General features: G+C 36.4%; 1 protein-coding gene across 3 annotated transcripts in view; it reads right to left on the bottom strand.

The window, feature by feature from the left end:
- STAG1 (STAG1 cohesin complex component) overlaps positions 1-23,538 on the bottom strand; it is a 499,240-nt gene that overhangs the window by 297,162 nt on the left and 178,540 nt on the right. For 2 of the 3 annotated variants that reach the window (XM_061427678.1, XM_061427685.1), the window contains one exon: positions 21,331-21,495. In XM_061427678.1, the coding sequence (XP_061283662.1) occupies positions 21,331-21,495 (165 nt within the window). Of the gene's footprint in view, positions 1-21,330; positions 21,496-23,538 lie in introns of those variants that run through there. The other variant, XM_061427693.1, reaches the window with a different exon arrangement.

The following is a 23,538-nucleotide window of genomic DNA, read 5'->3' as shown; positions in this document are numbered from 1 at the left end:
GCTATAATTCCCTGTGGGCTTCCCTTGTGGCTCAGCTGGTAAAGAATCCGCCTGCAATGCAGGAGACCTGGGTTCAATCCCTGGGTTGAGAAGATCCTCTCCAGAAGGGAAAGGATACCCACTCCAGTATTCTGGCCTGGAAAATTCCATTGACTGTACAGTCCATGGGGTCACAAAGAGTAGGACACGACTAAGCGACTTTCACTTTCACAATTCCCTGTGCTGTACAATATACTCTTATCAATTGTATACATAGTAGTTTGTATGTCTTAATCCCATAGCCAATCTAGCCTAGACAGCATATTAAAAAGCAGAGACATTACTTTGCCAACAAAGGTCCGTCTCATCAAAGCTATGGTTTTTCCAGTAGTCATGGATGGATGTGAGAGTTGGACTGTGAAGAAGGCTGAGCACTGAAGAATTGATGCTTTTGAACTGTGGTGTTGGAGAAGACTCTTGAGGGTCCCTTGAACTGCAAGGAGATCCAACCAGTCCATCCTAAAGGAAATCAGTCCTGAATATTCACTGGAAGGACTGATGCTGAAGCTGATACTCCAATACTTTGGCCACCAGATGCGAAAACGACTCATTTGAAAAGACCCTGATGCTGGGAAAGATTGAAGGTGGGAGGAGAAGGGGACGACAGAGGATGAGATGGTTGGATGGCATCACCAACTCAATGGACATGAGTCTGGGTAAACTCCAGGAGTTGGTGATGGATAGGGAGGCCTGGCATGCTGCAGTCCATGGAGTCACAAAGAGTTGGACACAACTTAGCAACTGAACTGAACTGAATCCCACAGCCCCACTTTTCCCTTCCCCACAGGATAAGTACTAGTTTGTTTTCTATATCTGAGTCTGCTTCTTTTTTCATATATATTCATCTGTATTATTTTTTATATTCTGCATGTGATATCATACAGTATTATCTTTCTTTGACTTATTTCACTAAGCATAATATTCTCTAGGACCATCCACATTAGTGCAAGTGGCAAGATTTCTCTCTTTTTGAGGCTGAGTAATAGTCCATTGTGTATATATATATATCACATTTTCTTTATCCATTCAACAGTTGGGTATTTGGGTTGCTTTCACATCTTGGCTATTGTAAACAGTGCTGCTGAGAGCAATGAGAGGCATCTATCTTTTCAAGTTCGTGTTTCCATTTTTTCCAGATATATTGCGGAGACTGGATTTCTTGGGATTATACAGTTCTATTTTTAGTTTTTTAAGAAATTCCACACTATTTCTCACAGTGGCTGTACCAATTTACAATCCCAACAATCATGTACAAGGGTTTCCTTTTCTCCACATTCTCTCCAACACTTGCTATTTGTAGACTTTGAGAGGACAGCCATTCTGAGTGGTGTGAGGTCACTGTCAACTATTTACTAAATGCTGAATATATGCATTTTACTGCAGAAGGTGGTATACTAGATACAAAAAGTACTTGTCATAGTTGCTGATACTCAAAAATACTTAATCTTGAGGGTTTTTGGAGGGAGGGACGTGGGGGCAGGGAGGGACACAAACATATCATAAGCGTGTAGCTAGTATCTGGCATGAGAGGAGTTCATGCATTAAACTTGACCGGAAGAAGCTAAAGAAAGCTAAGGGAGTTTGCCTCACATTGAACAGATGTTTTTAAAATAACAGTTAACGGTGACCACCTGTTTTTCAGTAAGCCATCAGCAGGAGCTGATAATGGAAAACTTAAGAGAAAATGGAGCCTGCTATACAGTTGGCCAGAAGTTCATTCAGGTTTTTCTACACCATCTTATGGAAAACCCAAATGAACTATTTGGCCAACCCAATACTTACCAATAATGTCAGAGTTTAAGTTAAATTAGTGATTCAAGATGTTTTTATTTCATGAACCAGCAAGTCTAAATACATGATTTGAGAGATAAGCAAAGAGTTGCCAACAACTTAACAGTAAAATAATGAACAACAAGATATGAGAAAGACAGTCAATACTTGCCTTTATTTTTCTCTTCTGCATGAATTACTGTCAAAGAATTAATGGAACTATTCTGAACTGTTATGTTTCTTTGCATACTCATAACAGTCCTTTACTAGAAGAGATACTGATATCAAAACAACTAAAAATGTCCAAATTAGTTATTTTTTTAACCTCAGCATTTTATTCTAAGCAGCATTTTATTAGAGTACATTATCTAATACACATTTCAAAAGAACATGATTAATTTGTGGTAACTTACATTACACATGCTTGGCGAGATCTGCCTTGGCTTAAAACATGACCTCCCAGAATACTTTTCTTTATAACTTTCTCCAGCTTTAACCAAAATTTTAGCATGATGCATTCTAAAATTCCCCTATAATATCTACAAATACAAGCCCAAAACACAGAATCAAAACCACATTAAGTCTCACTGAAAGGTGAGCTTTGAATTTTATCATAAACCAAGTATGACTAAAATATTTTGTATCACAACACACTGCCATAAATTAGCCTTATTTATTCTCACAAGGAGCCTAATGTGCACAATAACAATCACTGATAAGGAAACTATAGGTAAAAGATGTTCAGTGACTCTCAAGGCCATCTCAACTGAATAATGAAAATTTTGTCTTCTAACAGTGCAGCATTTTCCCCACTATTGTCTAATAAGGCTCAGTTTTAGGTCAATCAAAGCTAAAAATACCTGGAGAACTGAATGCATTGAATTTTCAAATCATCTTAAGCCACGTTTATTCTGAAAACTGAAGTCGGTAAATCTCTTAAAATGACTGTATACCCTGTATCATTTATAAACATTAAAACCACTTAGCCCATTTTTTCCTGCTTTAGAATACTACACAGTTTTTGGTTTCTTTCTCTTAATTCACTCTCCAACTATTTTCCTTTCAACTATTTTCTCTGAAAACATCCAGAACTAGCAGTTTACTGTAAAATTCCTCTACATGGTTTAAACAATTCAATGTCTCTGTATCCTTAATGTAGTCTGAAACTTGGCTATTCTCCCTAATGGCTTCATAATACTACATACTTCCTTTTTTGTGCTTTATGATAATTGGCTTTAATTTCATAGGAAAGCCACACTGTTTCTATCAGCATTCAAACCTCATCAGCCTTTAAGATCCTTGACAAGTGGCTTACCCTCCTACTACCCACCCTTTTTATGATACACTAATTATCCCCTAGGGTCACCCCCTACCCTCTCTCTCTCCCCTATGTAACCGAACCTGTTTCTTGGTCAAGGTCTTCCCTTCCACCCCAATCAAAGCATCCCAAGCCAATTCTAAAATGTTAATAAAGATATATACAATATTTTAAGATACATAATTTTTACTTCTGATCATCTGAAAAACCATCAATATTTTAAATTCAAATACCCCAAATATATCTAAGAGACTGAGGAACTACTTCCCCTTTGAAATCATTAAATTTCCATACTACCTGGCATGATCTCTGTTCATTAAACACAATGTTTTATACCCACACTGTGCCTTTTGAGCCTCATCAATAAACTTCAGTCTTGTAACTTCTTTATCTTCAGTTAATTTCTTTACCAATTATTGGAGTGCCATTACAATTTATCATACTAACTAGAAAAACTTAAAGGATGAAAGGGGGTACTATTAATTACACTAGAAAAGACTGTCCTAAATCTTTTCAGTCTCTTGCCAGGATTCTCAACTGCTTTGTGCTGCTGAGGCGGGCTTCAACCAGTAACACAAGGTTATTCTGGAATTAAATGTTCAAGTTAGTAGAAAAGTGGAGTTAAAGTCACCCTAACTAATTTTTTCTCTTTCATTTTACTCTGGGATCGATCGAGTCCTTCTACAATTTATTAAATGAGTAAATATCATTTCATAAACCAAAGAGTTCTAAAAGGATTTTTAAAATAACACCTTAAAAAAAATCTTGCCAGTCCTTAGTATCACTTAAGAATAACCTACTATTGTATCAGTATGTGGAAAAGGTGTGAAATGGCCGGCTATAAATGATCAGGAAGTGATATCATAGCAGAAAAATCGAAGATATATGTGTGGATATGATGACATGATTATTAAAACTCATGACTGTAGTGAAAATACACCTGTCTTGCAGTTAATGCATGAATGTTGTCATAAAGTTGGCAACAGCATTTTCCAAGTATTGAATATACGTCCACAATGTACCTTCTGAAATCAAAATGACTAAATTATGAAGTATTGGTATTTCAAAACCAAAGTTAGGCTATGGATATTATACACTAATGATTTCCTACCATATCTACCAGAAAAACCCTGTTAATCACACTCTTCTCAGTTAAAATATCGGATCTTAGTAAAAATACAGATTAACATTTGTCAGACCTACTTAAAATGGACAGGAAGAAAAGACCTAAGCACAACCAAGTTTAATGTATAAGACATCAAAGTTCACAAGGAAAAGCTAACAAGAAATATATCTAGACAAGCATCTCTGAGTGATAAGTGAAAGTTGGAGTTTTACTAGAGCTTATGAAATATGTGACTTTCTTGAAAATGTGTATTCATACACTACAGAATTTCTGTAATCAGAAAGCATTCATATTTGAGCAAAGATGCTGCAAACAACACAACATATACACATACTCTAAAACTATTAATGTCAGATTAGTTTGCATTGTTTCAAGTAATCATAACCCTCAAAGAACTACAACTGTTGAAAAGGAGTCACTAGCACAAATCACATGGAATACATTTCTCCATCCTCTCACTTTCAGTCTATATGAGTCTTTAGGTCTGAAGTGGGGTTTCTTGTAGATAGCATATATATGGGTCTTGTTTGTGTATCCATTCAGCCAGTCTGTATATTTTGGTTGGAGCATTTAATCCATTTACATGTAAAGTAATTATTGATATATATGTTCCTACTGCCATTTTCTTAATTGTTTGGGGTTTGCTTTTGTAGATCTTTTTCTTCTCTTGTATTTCATGACTATATACGTCCCTTTAACATTTGTTGTAAAGCTGATTTGGTGGCACTGAATTTTATTAAATTTTGCTTGTCTGAAAAGCTTTTGATTTCACCATTAATTTTGAATGAGATCCTTACCAGGTATAGTAATCCTGTTGTAGACTTTTCCCTTTAAGTATTTTAAATATATTCTGCCATTCCCTTCTGACCCGCACAGTTTCTGCTGAAAGCTGAGCTGTTAAACATGGGGTTTCCCTTGTATGTTACTTGTTGCTTTTCCCTTGCTGCTTTTAATATTCTTTATGTTTAGTCTTTGTTAGTTTGATTAGTATGTGTCTTGGCATGTTTGTCCTTGGTTTTATCTCGTATGGGACTCTTTGCGTCTCTTGAACTTTATTGACTATTATTTCCTTTTCCATGTTGGGGAAATTTTTTTTACTATAATCTCTTCAAAATTTTTCTCATACCCTTTTGTTTTCTCTTCTTCGGAGACCCTTATAATTCAAATGTTGGTGGGTTTGATATTGTCTGTGAGGACTCTCGAGAGTATCCTCAGTTCTTTTCTTTTACTTTATTCTGCTCTTCAGAAGTTATTTCCACCATTTTATCTTCCAACTCACTGATTCTCTCTTCTGCTTCAGATATTCTGCTACTGATTCCTTCTAGAGTGTATTTAATTTCAGTAATTGTGTTGTTTGTATGTTTATTCTTTAATTCTTCTAGATCTTTATTAATTGATTCTTGCATTTTCTTCATTTTTCTTTCAAGGTTTTTGATCATCTTTACTATCATTATTCTGAATTCTTTTTCAGGTAGTTTGCCTGTTTTTTCTTCATTTATCTGGACTTCTGTGTTTCTAGTTTGTTTCTTCATTTGTGCAGCATTTCTCTGCCTTTATTATTATTATTTTTTAATTTACTGTGTTTGAGGTCTCCTTTTCCCAGGCTTGAACTCTTTCTTCCTTTTGGTTTTTGCCCTCCTAAGGCTGGACCAGTGGTTTGTGTAAGCTTCATATAGGGTGAGATGTGTGCTGAGATTTTTGTTGTTCTTTGTTTTTCCAGTTATGAGCAAGTGAGATGGTAATCTTGTCTGCTGATGATTGGGTTTATATTTTTGTTTTGTTTCTTGTTTAGATGAGGTATCCTGCACAGGGTGCTACTGGTGGTTGGGTGATGCTGGGTCTTCTATTCAAGTGGTTTGCTTTGTGTCAGTTCATACTATTTGATACTCCCTAGAGTTAGTTCTTTGGTAGTCTAGGGTCTTGAAGTTAGTGCTCCAACTCCAAAGGCTCAAGGCTTGATCTCTATTTTTTGCGCCACTCTGTGTAACAGGATGCTAGTTCCCCAACCAGGGATCGAGCACATGTCCCCTGATATTCTTTTGGAAGAGAAGCCATTGGAACGAAATCGATGTTCCGAAGCTTCTGTGAGTAGCATAGAAAGATCTGACAACCACTGTTTCTTCTCCATGCACTTACTTTTTAAAAATCAATTTCAAATTTGTTATCACTCTCTTCATCTCTGTTCATGCTTATCAAAAATTCTAGCTTTGATTCCAGGTTAAGAAATCCTGTACTAGATCAAAAGTTCTCAACAGGAGGAAAATCCTTTTTGTCTTCCATTTTCAAAGGCTTGGGTGTCCTTGAGGCTCAGCAAGCAAAGAATCCACTTATCATGCACAAGACCTGGGTTAAATCCCTGGGTTGGGAAGATCCCCTGGAGAAGGGAAAGGCTACCCACTCCAGTATTCTGGCCTGAAGGATTCCATGGACTGTATAGGCTATGGGGTCACAAAGAGTCAGACACGACTAAGCAACTGTCATTTTCACTTTTTCAAAGGTTTAGGACTAAAGCCCAGAATATAATAAGGAATGTTATCAACATATATATACTTTTCTTAAAACAGTTTAGAAACAAATCCTGGAAAAATTTTTTGAAAGTTTCTGTTTTATACATGATTAGTTAGCATATACAGTAAGAAACTACAAGAGCACATAATCCAAAGTTATTGAGGTGGACAAAAGAAGAAATGCTAAGAAATCTCATTTATACCTCAATACATCTTTATTTACGCTTCCCTAAGGGCACAGCATTAAAAAATCTGCCTGCCAATGCAGAAAAAACTGGTTCGATGCCTGGGTAGGGAAGATCCCCTGGAGAAGGAAATGGCAACCCACTCAAGTATTCCTTTGTTTTTAAATTTTTCTTTATTTTTTATTTGATGGACAACTGCTTTACAATTTTGTGGTGGTAAAGAATCCATGGAATTCTCCAGGCTACAATATTGGAGTGGATTGACATTCCATTCTCCAGAGGATCTTCCTGATCTGGGATTAAATCTGGGTCTCCTTCATTAGATTCTTTACCTTCTGACCACCAGAGAAGCCCTAAGAATTAGACAGACTCAGGGAAGAATCAGAAACTTAACTTTAATATCTTTTCTCCTGAAAATATTGACATCGCTCAACAAATAGCATAAAAAGACTGTCTTCACTCGCTCATTTTTCCACTGTGGCTGGTAAACAGTAGATATATGTAAATATACATGAATCTTTGAGAAACAGTAAACAATGCTAATACTTCAAAATCTACGCAACACAAAAACTGCAAGGTATACAGTTTATGTTTAGAACTTTGTTACAACTGTTGTCAAATAACCTGGGCATCTTAAGGCACTAAACTGATTATGAAATAGTCTGGAACAGTTCTAAATGTCATTTTAACATAGGCACAAAATAATGATATGTGACCATGAATCTTAAACAATAAAGGAGTTGAAAAATAACCCATTCAAATATCTAAAATGGATCAACAATGATTACTGTATAAAAATTTAATCATTTATGGGAAAAACCTTGGATTATAAAATTGGAACATTTCTGAAGTTAATTTCTGAAGTTAAAATTAAGTTACTATGATTCTAAGGTGTGTACCCTGGTATGTTAATACCATGACTAAAGTAACTATTTCATTTATCCAATTACTGTTTGAAGTTCTATTTAAAACATCTTCCTCTTATGTAAAACCTAACTCAGGATAAAAAATATATATATAGGTTTCTTTTTTTTTAATTGGCATTATTCTGATGCAAGTTCAAACTCTCTCGTTATATATCTTCTTCACATTTTATTAAACTTCATTAAGTTTGCAATATTAAGTCACAAAAAATACTAGTGACAAAGTATATACAAATATTTTAATATAATAAAACATTACTAATATCAGCTATAATAAAGGCAAGCTGAAGAATAAACCCTGACAATTTCTGGACAGTCTTTCACAAAAAAATAAAAATGTGTTTAGGTAACTAAATTCCCTTTTAAGTGAGAAGCATATGTGTTGGTGGTTTGGCCACATGACATGGCCATTATGCAAGCCCAAATAAAGCCAAATTTTCTTCTCATCAATAAGTAGTACTAGCAGATAATTCAGGATGAAGATGATACTTCTCTCTTTGTAATGTATTGAAAAACAGCTATTTCTCACCTAAATTCATCTAAGCCTTCAAAAGGTATTCCATCACTTTTAATGATTCTAGAATGTAATCCTAACCTTTTATTTTAGACATAATCAAAGATATCATTAATTTGTCTGTCTTTAGAGAATCAGATTTCTTATCCTTGGACTAAGAGTTCAGTTCAGTCGCTCAGTCATATTAGAGTCTTTGCAACCCCATGGGCTGTAGCACACCAGGCTTCCCTGCCCATTACCAACTACTGGAGCTTGCTCAAACTCACGTCCCTTGAGTCAGTGGTGCCATCCAAGATCTCGTCCTCTGTCGACCCGTTCTCCTCCTGCCTTCAATCTTCCCCAGAATAAGGGTCTTTTCCAATGAGTCAGTATTTCACATCAATCAGGTTGCCATGGTACTGAAGCGTAAGCATCAGTCCTTTCAATGAATATTCAGGACTGATTTCCTTTAGGATTGACTGATTTGATCTTCTTGGTGTCCAAGGGACTCTCAACAATCTTCTCCAATACCACAGCTTGAAAGCATGAATTCTTTGGTGCTCAGCTTTCTTTTTGGTCCAACTCTCACATCCATACACGACTACTAGAAAAACTATAGCTACGACTAGATGGACCTTTGTCAGCAAAGTAGTATCTCTGCTTTTTAATATGCTGTCTAGGTTTGTCATAGCTTTTCTTCCAAGGAGCAAGCATCGTTTAATTTAATGGCTGTAGTCACCAACTGCAGTGATACTGGAGCCCAAAAAGAGTCTGTCATTGTTTCCCTTCTTATCCCATCTATATGTCATGAAGCAATGGGACCGGATGCCATGATCTTCATTTTCTCGTAGTTAAGTTTTAAGCCAGCATTTTCATTCTCCTCATTCACTTTCATCAACAGGCTCTTTAGTTTCTTTTCGCTTTATGTCATAAGGGTGGTGTCATTTGCATATCTGTGATTACTAATATTTTTCCTAAAATCTTGATTTCAGCTTGTGCTTCATCCACCCCAGCATTTCACATAATGTACACTCTGAATATAAGTTAAATAAGCAAGGTGACGATATACAGCCTTGACTTACTCCTTTCCCAATTTGGAACCAGTCTGTTGTTTCATGTCCAGTTCTGTTGCTTCTTGACCTGCATAAAGATTTCTCAAGAGGCAGGTCTGGTGGTCTGGTGTTCCCATTTCTTTAAGAATTTTCCACAGTTTTGTTGTGATCCACACAGTCAAAGGCTTTGGCATAGTCAATGATGCAGAAGTAAATGTTTTTCTGGAATTCTCTTGCATTTTCTATGATCCAACAGATGTTGGCAATTTGATTTCTGGTTCCTCTGCCTTTTCTAAATCCAGCTTGAACATCTGGAAGTTCATGGTTCACATACTGTTGAAGCCTAGCTTGGAGAATTTTGAGCATTACTTTCCGAGTGTCTGAGATAAGTGCATTGTGCGCTAGCTTGAACATTCTTTGGAATTGCCTTTCTTTGGGCTTGGGATGAAAAATGACATTTTCTATTTCTGTGGCCATGCTGAGTTTTCCAAATTTGCTGGCATATTGAGTGCAGCACTTTCACAGCATCATCTTTTAGGATTTGAAATACATCAGCTGGAATTCTATCACCTCCACAAGCTTTGTTCCTAGTGATGCTTCCTAAGGCCCACTTGGCTTCACACTCCAGGATATCTGGCTTGAGGTGAGAGATCACATCATCATGGCTATCTGGGTCATTAAGATCTTTTTCTATAGTTCTTCTGTGTATTCTTGCCACCTTTTCTTAGTATATTCTGCTTCTGTTAGGTCCATACTGTTTCTGTCCTTTATTGTGCCTATCTTTGCATGAAATATTCCCTTGGTATCTCTAGTTTTCTTGAAGAACTTTCTAGTCTTTCCCACTGTATTGTTTTCCTCTATTTCTTTGCACTGATTCATTTATAAAGGCTTTCTTATCTCTCCTTGCAGTTCTTTGGAACTCTGCATTCATATGGATATATTTTTCTTTTTCTACTTTGTCTTTCGTTTCTCTTCTTTTCTCAGCTATCTGTAGGGCCTCCTCAGACAACCATTTTGCCTTTTTGCGTTTCTTCTTCATTAATCTTAACCTTTTATTTTAAGCACAATCCAAGATGACATTATTGTGTCTGCTTTTACAGAATCAGATTTCTTATCCAAGGACTAAGAATAAGAAGGAATATTAGAAATGGGTCTTTAAAAGAGGTTGGGACACAAAGCCAGAAAGAAAGATAGTCCTAGGAAAAGAACTGTTAGGATGGAGACAAGTAGGTGAGAAGAATGGGATGTTGGTGAAGAAAGTACAATATCTGCCTTGAGTCGAGAATCAAATTTCACTCCTGAAGTGGTCTGAACACTGTTCTCCGACTCTCCCCCCTATAAGCATATGCTGGGGTGTATATTCAGTTTCCCAGTCCTGGATTCCTGCCTTCTTGTACTTCCCAACTTTCTCCTGATGTTGATCAGCAGGATTGCAATGCTAACAACCATGGCCAGCAGGACCATTACAGTGACTGGAACTAGCTGTCAAAGTTTTATGGGGGTTAGGTTGGATTTCTTATCCATGTAGAGATTACCAGCAGGGGACTTCCATGTAAGTGCACAGTGAGACTTCTAGACCCAGAAGAGTAAATCAACCCTACCCTTGACTCAAAATAGGCAGAGCTAGGAATGTCCATCTCATCCAATGTCCATCTCATCTAGGGTCTTCTAAAAAGTGCTCTGTTGCTGCTTAATATCAATGGTGGGCTGCTTGTAGTGCCAGCATATAGTTGGAATTTAGCCAGGAGCAGTCACAAAAGAATCACTGCAGCTCAACTTCCCAGTCTGAGTTGAGAAGCCACAGACATCCTAGCAGTGATGTTTTTGCAATAGGGTGTTTTGTTGAAGACTCAGATTTTCTTTTTCCAACTCATGGATGCCACCCAGGTTCACCAACACAATTACATCTAGTTGCACTAGTAGGCCTTCAAACATTTCCGTCACATTTGGGGCTCTGCAGCAATCAGTGTCCACAAAGGTATGCTTGCTAGGCCTTACTTACCAGGCTTTGACCATTCTTGTGGCCATTCATGCATGGTTTATCTACAGGAGCTGAGGTTTAAAATGAAGCAGTTCACCTCAAGAGCTCAGTGCCTGGCACCTGCAAGGACTTCCTCCCTCACCCCATCACTAAAACATCAACTTATTCATGGAATATGTAACGTGTAATGTGGCTAGCTGTCATCATTAGTAGAAATATTAGGTCCACAAGGATCAAGACAGAGGAATGAGAAATAGGACTGAAAAGATAATCACCACATTTAAAATAGGACCCAATGTCTGCTACATTGGGTAGACTACAATTGTGCTGCTGTGGTGAATTTCTATTATGTAATATTCATTTTTTATAAATATCAAAATGTATAGCTGCCGGGAGAAATATCAATAACCTCAGATATGCAGATGACACCACCCTTAGGGCAGAAAGTGAAGAGGAACTCAAAAGCCTCTTGATGAAAGTGCAAGTGGAGAGTGAAAAAGTTGGCTTAAAGCTCAACATTCAGAAAACAAAGATCATGGCGTCCGGTCCCACCACTTCATGGGAAATGGACGGGAAAACAGTGGAAACAGAGTCAGACTTTATTTTTCTGGGCTCCAAAATCACTACAGATGGTGACTGCAGCCATGAAATTAAAAGACGCTTACTCCTTGGAAGGAAAGTTATGACCAACCTAGATAACATATTCAAAAGCAGAGACATTACTTTGCCAACAAAGGTTTGTCTAGTCAAGGCTATGGTTTTTCCTGTGGTTATGTATGGATGTGAGAGTTGGACTGTGAAGAAGGCTGAGCGCCGAAGAATTGATGCTTTTGAACTGTGGTGTTGGAGAAGACTCTTGAGAGTCCCTTGGACTGCAAGGAGATCCAACCAGTCCATTCTGAAGGAGATCAGCCCTGGGATTTCTTTGGAAGGAATGATGCTAAAGCTGAAACTCCAGTACTTTGGCCACTTCATGCGAAGAGTTGACTCATTGGAAAAGACTCTGATGCTGGGAGGGATTGCGGGCAGGAGGAAAAGGGGACGACAGAGGATGAGATGGCTGGATGGCATCACTGACTCGATGGACTTGAGTTTGAGTGAACTCCAGGAGTTGGTGAGGGACAGGGAGGCCTGGCATGCTGCAATTCATGGGGTCGCAAAGATTCGGACACGACTGAGCGACTGATCTGATAGCTGTTATAGTTATGATTACATATTCCTTAACTTATTAAAGTATTAAAATATGTTAACAATTTTGATGCTCTGTCAGTCTACCTACTGCCATTGCAAAGATCACCTAAGATATTTTACATATAAGAGAAATAGAAATAAACTATTATTTAAACAATGGCTATTTTCAGTTTTCCACATTTACCATCACCTAACCCACTCCAGTGTTCTTGCCTGGAGAATCCCAGGGATGGGGGAGCCTGGTGGGCTGCCGTCTATGGGGTCGCACAGAGTCGGACACGACTGAAGTGACTTAGCGGTAGCAGTAGCAGTCAAACTTAATCTAAATGTTTTATGTTAAGTTTAGATATTATGATACTGTTAAAAATCAGAATAAATCTTTTCATTTTTTTTCATGATTTTTAAGTCCTATACTCCAATATCCTGTCACTGTAGTGTTTGTACTTATAAGCAGGTATTTCTCATATTACACTCATACATTGATCCTATTCAAGTACTTATGTATTTGCTTAGTTTTATAAGGTTTCACTCCTCATCATCATTATAGTATTTCCTTCTTTCAATATATCCTGACCATCTTTGTTATAAAATTTCATTTCACGCAATAGTTCTAAGTTCTCCTTTTCATTTCATGCAATAGTTCTAAGTTCTCCTTTTCATTTCACGCAACAGTTCTAAGCTCTCCTAATAGTAATTGTCTCCTAAGGTTTGTTTCATCACCGATTCTTCTATAATTACACCTCTTACGACATTCTTCAGCTATTTTCAGTTCAGTCGCTCGGTCGTGTCCAACTCTTTGCAACCCCAGGAACCACAGCACACCAGGCCTCCCTGTCCATCACCAACTCCTGGAGTCCACCCAAACCCACGTCCATCGAGTCAGTGATGCCATCCAACAATCTCATCCTCTGTTGTCCCCTTCTCCTCCTGCCCTCAATCTTTCCCAGCATCAGGGTCTTTTCAAATGAGTCAGCTCTTCACATCAGGTGGCCGAAGTATCGGAGTTTCAGCTTCAACATCAGTGCCTCCAATGAACACCCAGGACTGATCTCCTTTAGGATGGACTGGTTGGGTCTCCTTGCAGTTCAAGGGACTTTCAAGAGTCAGCTATTTTAATACTTCTTAAAACTTTTAAGCTTTTAATGAACATTCAGAAATTAAAAAACTATTATGGACATATTTATCCATTCAATTAACAGCTCAGCAAAGTATTCAATTCTCATACAGTCACTACCTAACAGTCAGTTCAAACACAAGTTAACAGGTGTGATTTTAATAAACTCATAGGTGCTTTTTCACTTTCCTTGGTGTCATCATAAAGTAAGTAAAACTTACCTACACAAACCTTGGGGGAGAACTCCCCTGCATTTGATACCTTGAGATCTGGCGTCTAACCCATTTGTAATTTGGGTACTAGAAGAAACGAATGTCCTGTAAAAGTTTATACTTTTATTTAGCATCAGAACAAAGTTTCCTCCCTAAAAGAAAGAGTATGACTAATCACAGACTAACGCCCTAAGATACCTGTGTCTTTCCCAATCAAAACTTCAACAGACAAAATCAGTTTTATCTTCATAGTCATCTGTCTAAAGCAAACAGGAAACCAACCTGAGCCATTGAGTATACTTCATTTATAGGCTGAATCCATTTCCTTATTCACAAAATTTATTATATCTGTACATTAAGACCAAATGGAGTTTTCTTAGCATTAATCAACAGTTTGTAATAGTACATTTGACTTTGATACAGAATTTCCTCTCCCATCTATGGTTAGAAAGTCTATGAAGGGAAGGGTCAGACAAGCTTCAGTTCAGTTCAGTTCAGTCGCTCAATCGTGTCCGACTCTTTGTGACCCCATGAGTCGCAGCATGCCAGGCCTCCCTGTCTATCACCAACTCCCAAAGTTCACCCAGACTCACGTCCATCGAATCAGTGATGCCATCCAGCCATCTCATCCTCTGTCGTTTTCCCTTCTCCTCCTGCCCCCAATCCCTCCCAGCATCAGAGTCTTTTCCAATGAGTCAATTCTTCGCATGAGGTGGCCAAAGTACTGGAGTTTCAGCTCCAATGCCTTAAACAAGAGCTCTCAATGAATTTCTGTTGAATGAATCAACTGTAGCCCAACTTTTTTAGATGAAGTCTGGGGTACAAAATGTAAATGGATTATAAAAATTCATTATAATACTACTTCATAACTACTAAAGCAACAAATAACAGAGTAACAGCTTGAATGTTCCAAAATTCAGTATGTAGTCAGTGTCACGCATCTAAATGGCAAAATGTCCAAACCAAACTATTCCCATACCCATCACTAACACCTATATTCTTACAAATTTCCTTTCAGTGAATATTCCCAAGTCAAACAAATAGGAATTACCTTATATTCTGTCCTCTTTCTCATCTTTCAGAAGCATCTTGCAGCCTTAATATTTATAGATTCAGTCCCTTTCTCTTCTTCCCCTTCACTGACACTATAAACTTTCATTACGTAGGAATTAGATTAAACAAAAAAAAAGGCCTCCTAACTAGTCTCTCTGCTTCTAGCCTCACACACCCCAAATCATCACCTAAACTGTTTCCAGAAAGGTACTTCTAAAAATGCTAATATGATCATGTCATTTTCTTACTAAAATGCCATCAATTTCAGAAAAAGCTAAATGTTTAGAATCTAGCCTCTTTAAGCTCTACTCTTACTGGACATCTTATGGCTTCCATGGTAGGGGTAGAGATTTTATCTTTGTGTGTTGCATTTCTGCTATAAGAAGTTCCCTCTGCTAACTGCCTAGCTAACTCCTTTTCATCCTTCAAGTCTCAGGTAAAATTTCTTTTCAGTTATACAGGCAAGAACATTCAGGAACTATCTAGCACAACATCCAATTACAGGAGGTATGTAAGGTATCTGTTAAGCCAGTAAAGTTGATTTTTCACAATTCCAATAAGGAGAAAAGACTAAAATACAAAATGGTCATAAATAGTTATAGGAGTCAAAGGTTTGTGGAATGCTGGATAAATAAAAGAAACTAGGGTCTTTAAAACCAATCTTACCAAAGTCTTCACATGTCACTTCTCCAAAGGGGAAGGGATACAATCATTTTTCAAATATACTGGCAATATAAGTCCTCCTTTAGGAAGCATTTCAGAAATACTCACTTTTATTATAAATAGTAAGATAGATAAGAAGGTATACACCATCCAGTTTCAACAACAGTTAATATTTTACAGCCATATTTGTTTCTTTATGCTTCTTTTTTCAGTTATTGCTATAGCAGTCCAAATACACCTGTCTGATCCCTTTAGGTATGTGTTTATATAAGTAGTACTATATATTATGTATCATTCTGCAGCTTGCTTTGTCCCTTAAAATGCATTTCTAAAATTTGTCCATAATGGTACCTAAAGCTCTAGTTCACACTAGTTTTAACTGTAATAGAAAATTTAACTGTCTGAATATACCACATTTTATTTATCAATCGTTCTGTTCACAGACTTTTATTTCCTTTGTCTTTCTTTTCACCATTACAAATTAAAATAAAAATTACTGTATGAGCCTCATCTATAAAACTACATAAAATTTTCTCTAGATCCCAGTTAAAAAAAGAAAGACATAAGAAAGAAAAAGGTGTTGCCCACAGTGTAGGTACTCATTAAATAGTTGCTAAATGAAGGAAAAATGAATAGATCATTTAACCTTTCTTAATACTGTCAAATTTTTCTCCAAAGGGGTTATACAGATTTGTACTCTCACTAGTTAGTACTTTCCATCCTTACTGACTTTTAGTACTTTCCAGATACTTTTATGTTACTCAAATAAAGAGTATGAAACAGAATTTTATTCTATTTCATGCCAAATTTTATTCATTCTTCTTCCTATTTTCTTAGATGGCCTGTTTATTACTACTTTACACAATGCTGTTTTTTTTTTATAGTGTTAATTTTCTCTCTCGGAGTTTTACTGAATACTCATTAGTCCAATAGTCTAGGTTATGTTGAAATTCCTACATAGACAATTGTATATTCTGCAAATACGGATAATTTTATATTTTCAACTATTATACTCTAGTGCTTGTTCCTGGGAATACATCTAAATTTCCCTGTTAAAAATGGTGTAACATGAGCTACAATGTTTGTGTGATAACCTTTACCAAGCTATGGAACTTCCCTCTTGATGGTTTACTCACAAAGTTATTGTTCACTGTATCAGCTATTATTTTATCAAATGATTTTTATAAACATTCTACATCAATTTTCCCCTTGATATGATTATCTGCTATATAAGTAAAAGACTTTCTAACATTAGGACTTCTCTGGTGGCTCAGACAGTAAAGTGTCTGTCTACAATGTGAGAGACCTGGGTTTGATCCCTGGGTTTGATCCCTGGGTTGGGAAGATTCCCTGGAGAAGGAAATGGCAACCCACTCCAGTACTTCTTGCCTTGAAAATCCCATGGACGGAGGAGCTTGGTGCAGGCTACTACCCATGCGGTCGCAAAGAGTCGGGCACAACTGAGCGACTTCACTTTCACTTTCTTTCTAACATTAAGCTACCCTTGCATTCCTAAGATAAGATCTGTAAGTTTTAAGTGTACTGAACTCAAACTGCCAATATTTTGAATCAGTAGACCTATCATTTCTTTTTCTACTTAATTTCCATTTCTACTTTTTTTTATTCCTTTCTTCCTAATTACTTTAGGTTTGCTATTTTTCTTTCTCTAAATTGATACTATTATTGCTAATTAGTGCTTTTGCTGATATTACTTTTATTAACATTCACACTTCAACTGTTTATTTAACTCTTTACTACATGAAATAATTAAAAGTGCCTTTCGAGATTTGTGACTATGATGTAATGTAGAAAGGGAAATTATTTTGAATATTTCCATCTTACTTGCATTGTGGTCAGCAAAAAGGTTCAGGCAATCCCTAATGAAATATTTCAAGACTTTCTTCCAAGCCTCAATATTCTACAGTTATACTGTACAGGCATACCTTATACCTATTAAGGATTTGGTTTCAGATCACTGCTGCTGCTGCTACTGCTAAGTCGCTTCAGTCGTGTCCGACTCTGTGCGACCCCACAGACGGCAGCCCATCAGGCTCCCCTGTCCCTGGGATTCTCCAGGCAGGAACACTGGAGTGGGTTGCCATTTCCTTCTCCAATGCATGAAAGTGAAGTCGCTCAGTCGTATCCGACTCTTAGCGACCCCATGGACTGCAGCCTACCAGGCTCCTCCATCCATGGGATTTTCCAGGCAAGAGTACTGGAGTGGGGTGCCATTGCCTTCTCTGCATCACAGCAAATATTACAATACAGTGAGTCACATGAATTTTTGGTTTCTCAGTTTATATAAAAGTTATGTTCACACTATATTATATTAAGTGTGCAGAAACATTTATGTCTAAAAAATCATTACACATACCTTAATTAAAAGATAATGCTGTTGGAAAAATGGTGCTTATAGACTTGTTTGATGAAGGGTTGCCATAAGCCTTCAATTTTTAAAAAACGAAGTATCTGCAAAGCGCAGGAAAAAACAACAACAACAACAAGGAATGCCTGTGTAATGATTTTCACTTATCTTACTCCTGACAACAAACTCTAGATCTGAGGAAATGTGACTGAAATTTTCTAAAAGACTACCTCTTCAAAACCTGTCTCTTCTATTCCCTTGGAATTCTTCCCCTGCATATTTTGGAACCCTTTCAATCCACATCAAAGTCACTCAACTGCTCTTTCATATTTACTTTTTTATTTCTGGGCTACATTCTGAATGAATGCCTAATGAATGCCAATTCTTGAATTCTCCCTTTGATGGCATCTAATGCAGCTTTTTAACCTCAGAAAAACCTATTTACTAAGTTTATTTCCTTTTTAGTATTAGGTAAAATTTCTTTCATCTCTGTGGAAACTTAAACATACTTGTTTCTTTTATTTTTTACCCCTTCCTATGCTTTTGAGATTATCTCTGCTCCATCTACTCACTTCATGGAGAACTAGATCGTACAGTGGGCTTAAAAAGAACTTCCTGCTCTAAGATGATACAGGAAATTTTAAAGATTCCCTCACCAATCAAGAAAGTAGTCATTTTACTTCAGGTCCTGATTATAAGGACTATGTCTGTCCTCTTCTTTCCTTCATCTCACGATTTCCAAAAAGTGGGGTTTTAGCATAAGCCAGTATCCAAACTAGGCCATCCTGAATAGTAAAAGAGTCTCTATCAGTTAACTACATGGATGATAAGCATAAAGCAGAGTCTCAAGACTAACCTAAGATATTTATTAATATGATCCCCTTAAACACAAGCCTTAGCCTATGCAACAGTTATCAGTGGCTTTCTTCCATCTCCTTTCCAAGTATGGGGTCTCATATTAGGCCCTGGCTTCATGTATTTTAAGCCTAACTTTATTCATACACACTTCATGAAGCACCTTGCATCCTTTTAACATACAAGATCAAAACTCTTGGCTACAAGTATCTGCTTCTGCTACCTTAAACCTAATGCTGACCACTAGGTGGTTTTTTTTCTATATAAACCACAGAAACATTTAGTTTCTAAACCCATTAATGTTTAAACTCTTTCTAGCACTTTGTCTTTCATTACTTTATGAAGGGATTACTTTGAAATGAAGGAATAATAAACACTGAAATTAGTGTGCCAGCTTCATTAAAATACTTGCATTCATTTTTTAAACATGAATTTTTAGGCATTCCTTTCGCTCAGTGACCACTTTCAAGAATTTACATTACAAAGGATTCCTACAGGCAGGGTTTCATAAGGATATATAAAGATCTTCAAAGAAGTACTATTTTTAACAGAATAAAACTACTCTTAGTTATCTTAAATATACTTATTCTTCTTAAACAATAAAGCAGTCCAAAAGAAAACTAATTAGATAATATAAATGTTAAAAATTCTAAGGTTAATCCACTGGAAAAAAATGTCCACAACAGAATGCTGAATAAAATGAAAAAAATTACAGCAATTTGTAGATTAATATGAATACAGCTAGGAAACAAAAACATAAAAGAATAATAAAAAATTACAGCAAAGTAAAAAATACATAGGGTCACTTTCAATAGACGAATAGTGAGAAAAAGTTGAAAAAGTGAGTTAAAACCAAATTCTGGAAGGTACTAAGGTTCTGACTACTAATCTTTACCCTTTATAAAATATGAATCCAAAATAATTTAAAAAGAGAATAAAGTATGAAAACAGCGATAGGAAAGAGTAATGTAGATGAAGAATACAGAACATAGTGAGTGAAAAAGAAAAAAATCTTATACTCATCACTAGTGTATATCAAAATCAAATGACTAGATTTTGTTCACAATAAATATTGAAGATTTTATTCATATTAAATAAAAGCTAGAAAAATAAACTTTTGCATGAAAAAAGAAAGCAAAATAATGAAATGCAATTTTAGAATTTAATTTCCTTGATTTTCTATTTGTATCTCTACCTACGGATGGGAGGCAACAAATAGATTTTGATTAATATCTCTATAGCCTGTTAACAATTTTTCTATTGCAGTTTGTATCTGCAATATAAACTATCAAGCTTAATGGCTAAAAATCACTTAATATATTTCAAAATTATACTTATATATTTTAATGTTGTCCACTGCTTTGGATCACTGGGAATTCAGTATTTCACCATTTAGCATCATCAATATTTAGCATCATCATACCACTCTAACACCCTCCCCTTCCCATACAATATTCCAAGATTCCTGAACAAATCAATCCGGTAACATACACTAAACCCCTTTAAGGAATTCAAAAAGAAATACATGTAAAAAATAAAAGGTGTATTAATGGAAAGTTGCCTGCTTTTGGTTCTAAAAGTAAATCTGTTTCATAAATTACCCATTGAAAATGAAGTATCAAAAATGAGCAAAGACAAAATAGATTAAACATACAATCATTAGTAATTTAAAAATGGAAATTAAAATAATGAATTACTGTCTTTACCTATATTGCCAAATAATTCTTAAATATAAAATCCAATTGCTAGCTAAACTTCTGGTGAAAGATAAACTAGTACAAATTCTGGAGAATAAAATGGTATTTATTACTACATAGTTAAGAAATATTCTTAAAATAATTTTACCTCTAGTCCTTTAAAATGAAAAGAAGATGTAAGGAACTAAATACAAATGATTAATAAGTTTTAAAATATTCTAAAAATGTAAACACACACTAAAGGAATCATAATACTTATAGTTTATCCTTAAAATAAATTGGTCAGAAGCCAATAAAGATATGCTCTTCGAGACTATTTAATGACACTTATTGAGTGAATGAGGGCAGAAAAAACAGTGTAGGAAGTTATAAAACATCACACAAACACAAATAACCATAAAATGTTTACTGTGGTTATTTCTAATTCACTAACGCTTTTTTTTACACCCTTTCCTCTTTCAAATATTCTTCAATATACATATGTTACTTACATTAAGTCAAATTCTAAAAATACACATGACTGAAGCAATACAAATTCTCAGGCAGTTCCTACTATATTGCAAATTATTTTATTCAACATAATGCAATTTAAAATTTGTAACATTAACTTACTATTAAACAATATGCCTTTCCTGACACTTTTACAAAACAAGCAAAGAAAAATCCTTAATAAACTTGACTACACATCAACAATTGCATAAAAATGTCAAAATACACACTAACAGGTTTTACATGTTATTGACCCTATATTGCTTTATTAGTAAAATAGAAACACTTAAAATTTACCTGCATTGCACTTTTCCCCAGTTTCACCACTTCAAATAATGTGACAGGTTCCCCTTCACCATTCTGTTGAGGGTGCCCATTGGCTCTTCCACGGCCTGTTCCTCTAACTCCAGCTTCAATTCTACTCTTCTCTCCTGGTGATTTTCGCGGTTTCTTATTTGTAGACTGAATAAAAAAAGAGGAAAAGCAAAATTAAATGCAGGCATATTTGCCTTATGGAGAGTGATCTCAAATTATGTTTGAGCCTGTGAAAGGCAAGTTAGCACTGTTATAGGTAAGAGACAATTTCAAAAGAAGCTTCACAATGTTTGTATTGATTTAAAAAAAAGTGCAAACAGCAAAGTACAAGTTAATTTATACAAGGTATGAAAAGAAAAAGATTTACTATTTTGTACAATAATGACAATGCTGTAACCCTGCCCCCAAACACGACCCCATCTTGACATTTTCTTATTACCAACCTCAAGACTAGACTTCCTCAGAAATCATGTTCAACAAATTGCTACTTGGACAAACTGCATGTTCAACTTCTCCTTCAACTTAAGTACTAAAATATTTCATATTCAGTCATGCAACAAATATATATTGACAATTTTTGGAACCATCCCAAGTACTAAAAATACGGCAAATATTCTGGCCTTAGAGTTGTTTTTCAGTCAGTTCAGTTCAGTCGCTCAGTCGTGTCCGACTTTGCTACCCCATGGACTGCAGCACGACAGGTTTCCCTGTCGATCACCAACTCCCAGAGATTGCTCAAACACGTCCATTGAGTCAGAGATGCCATCTAAGCATCTCATCCTCTGTTGTGACCTTCTTCTCCCCCCTTCAATCTTTCCCAGCATCAGGGTCTTTTCCAGTGAGTCATTTCTTTGCATCAGATGGCCAAAGTATTAGAGTTTGAGCTTCAACATCAATCCTGCCAATGAATATTTGGCAGCACTGATTTCCTTTAGGATTCACTGGTTTGATATCCCTGCTGTCCAAGGGACTCTCAAGAGTCTTCTCCAACACCACAGTTCAAAAGCACCAATTCTTTAGCACCCAGCTTTCTTTATGGTCCAACTCGCAAATCCATACATGACTGCTGGAAAAACCATAGCTTTGACGAGACAGACCTTTGTTGGCAAAATAATGTCTCTGTTTTCTAATATGTTGTCTAGGTTTGTCAGAGCTTTCCTTCAAAGGAGGAAGCATCTTCTAATTTCATAGTGCAGTCGCCATTTGCAGTGATTTTGGAGACCAAAAAATAAAGTCTCTCACTATTTCCATTGTTTCCCCATGTATTTGCCATGAAGTGATGGGACCAGATGCCATGATCTTAGTTTACCGAATGTTGAGTTTTAAGCCAGCCTTTTCACTCTCTTCTTTCACTTTCATCAGAAGGCTCTTTAATTCCTCTTTGCTTTCTGCCGTAAGAGTGGTATCAACTGCATATCTGAAATTACTAATATTTTTCTCGGAAAACTTGATTCCAGCTTGTGCTTCATCCAGCCCGGTATTTCACATGATGCACTCTGCATAGAAGTTAAGTAAGCAGGGTGACAACAGACAGCCCTGACGTACTCCTTTCCCAATTTAGAACCAGTCCATGATTTCATGTATGGTTCTAACTGTTGCTTCTTGACCTGCATGTGATTTCTCAGGAAGCAGGTAAGGTGGTCTGGTATTCCCATCTCTTTAAGAATTTTCCACAGTTTGCTGTGATGCACACAGTCACAGCTTTTGGAATAGTCAATAAAGCAGAAGTTTTTCTGGAATTTTCTTGCTTTTTCAATGATCCAATGTATGTTGCCATACATCTGCTTTTTCTAAATCCAGCTTGAACATCAGTACTGTTCATTTACTGTTGAACCCTAGCCTGGAGAATTTGGAGCATTACTTTGCTAGAGTGTAAGATGAGTGCAATTGTGCGACAGTCTGAACTTTTTTAGCATTACTTTTCCCTGGGATTGGGATGAAAATTGACACTTTCCATTCCTGTGGCCATTCTGAGTTTTCCAAATTTGCTGGCATATTGAGTGCAGCACTTTGATAGCATCATCTTTCAGGATTTGAAGTAGCTCCATTGGAATTCCATCACCTCCACTAGCTTTGTTCATAGTGATGCTTCCTAAGGCCCACTTGGCTTCACACTCCAGGATATCTGGCTTGAGATGAGTGATCACATCATCATGGTTATCTAGTCATTAAGATCTTTTTGTATAGTTC

Source organism: Bos javanicus, chromosome 1 (genome assembly GCF_032452875.1).
Source record: "Bos javanicus breed banteng chromosome 1, ARS-OSU_banteng_1.0, whole genome shotgun sequence".
NCBI lineage: Eukaryota > Metazoa > Chordata > Mammalia > Artiodactyla > Bovidae > Bos > Bos javanicus.
The sequence above is the reverse complement of the archived record's forward strand: the minus strand, read 5'-3'. Positions and strand labels throughout refer to the sequence as shown.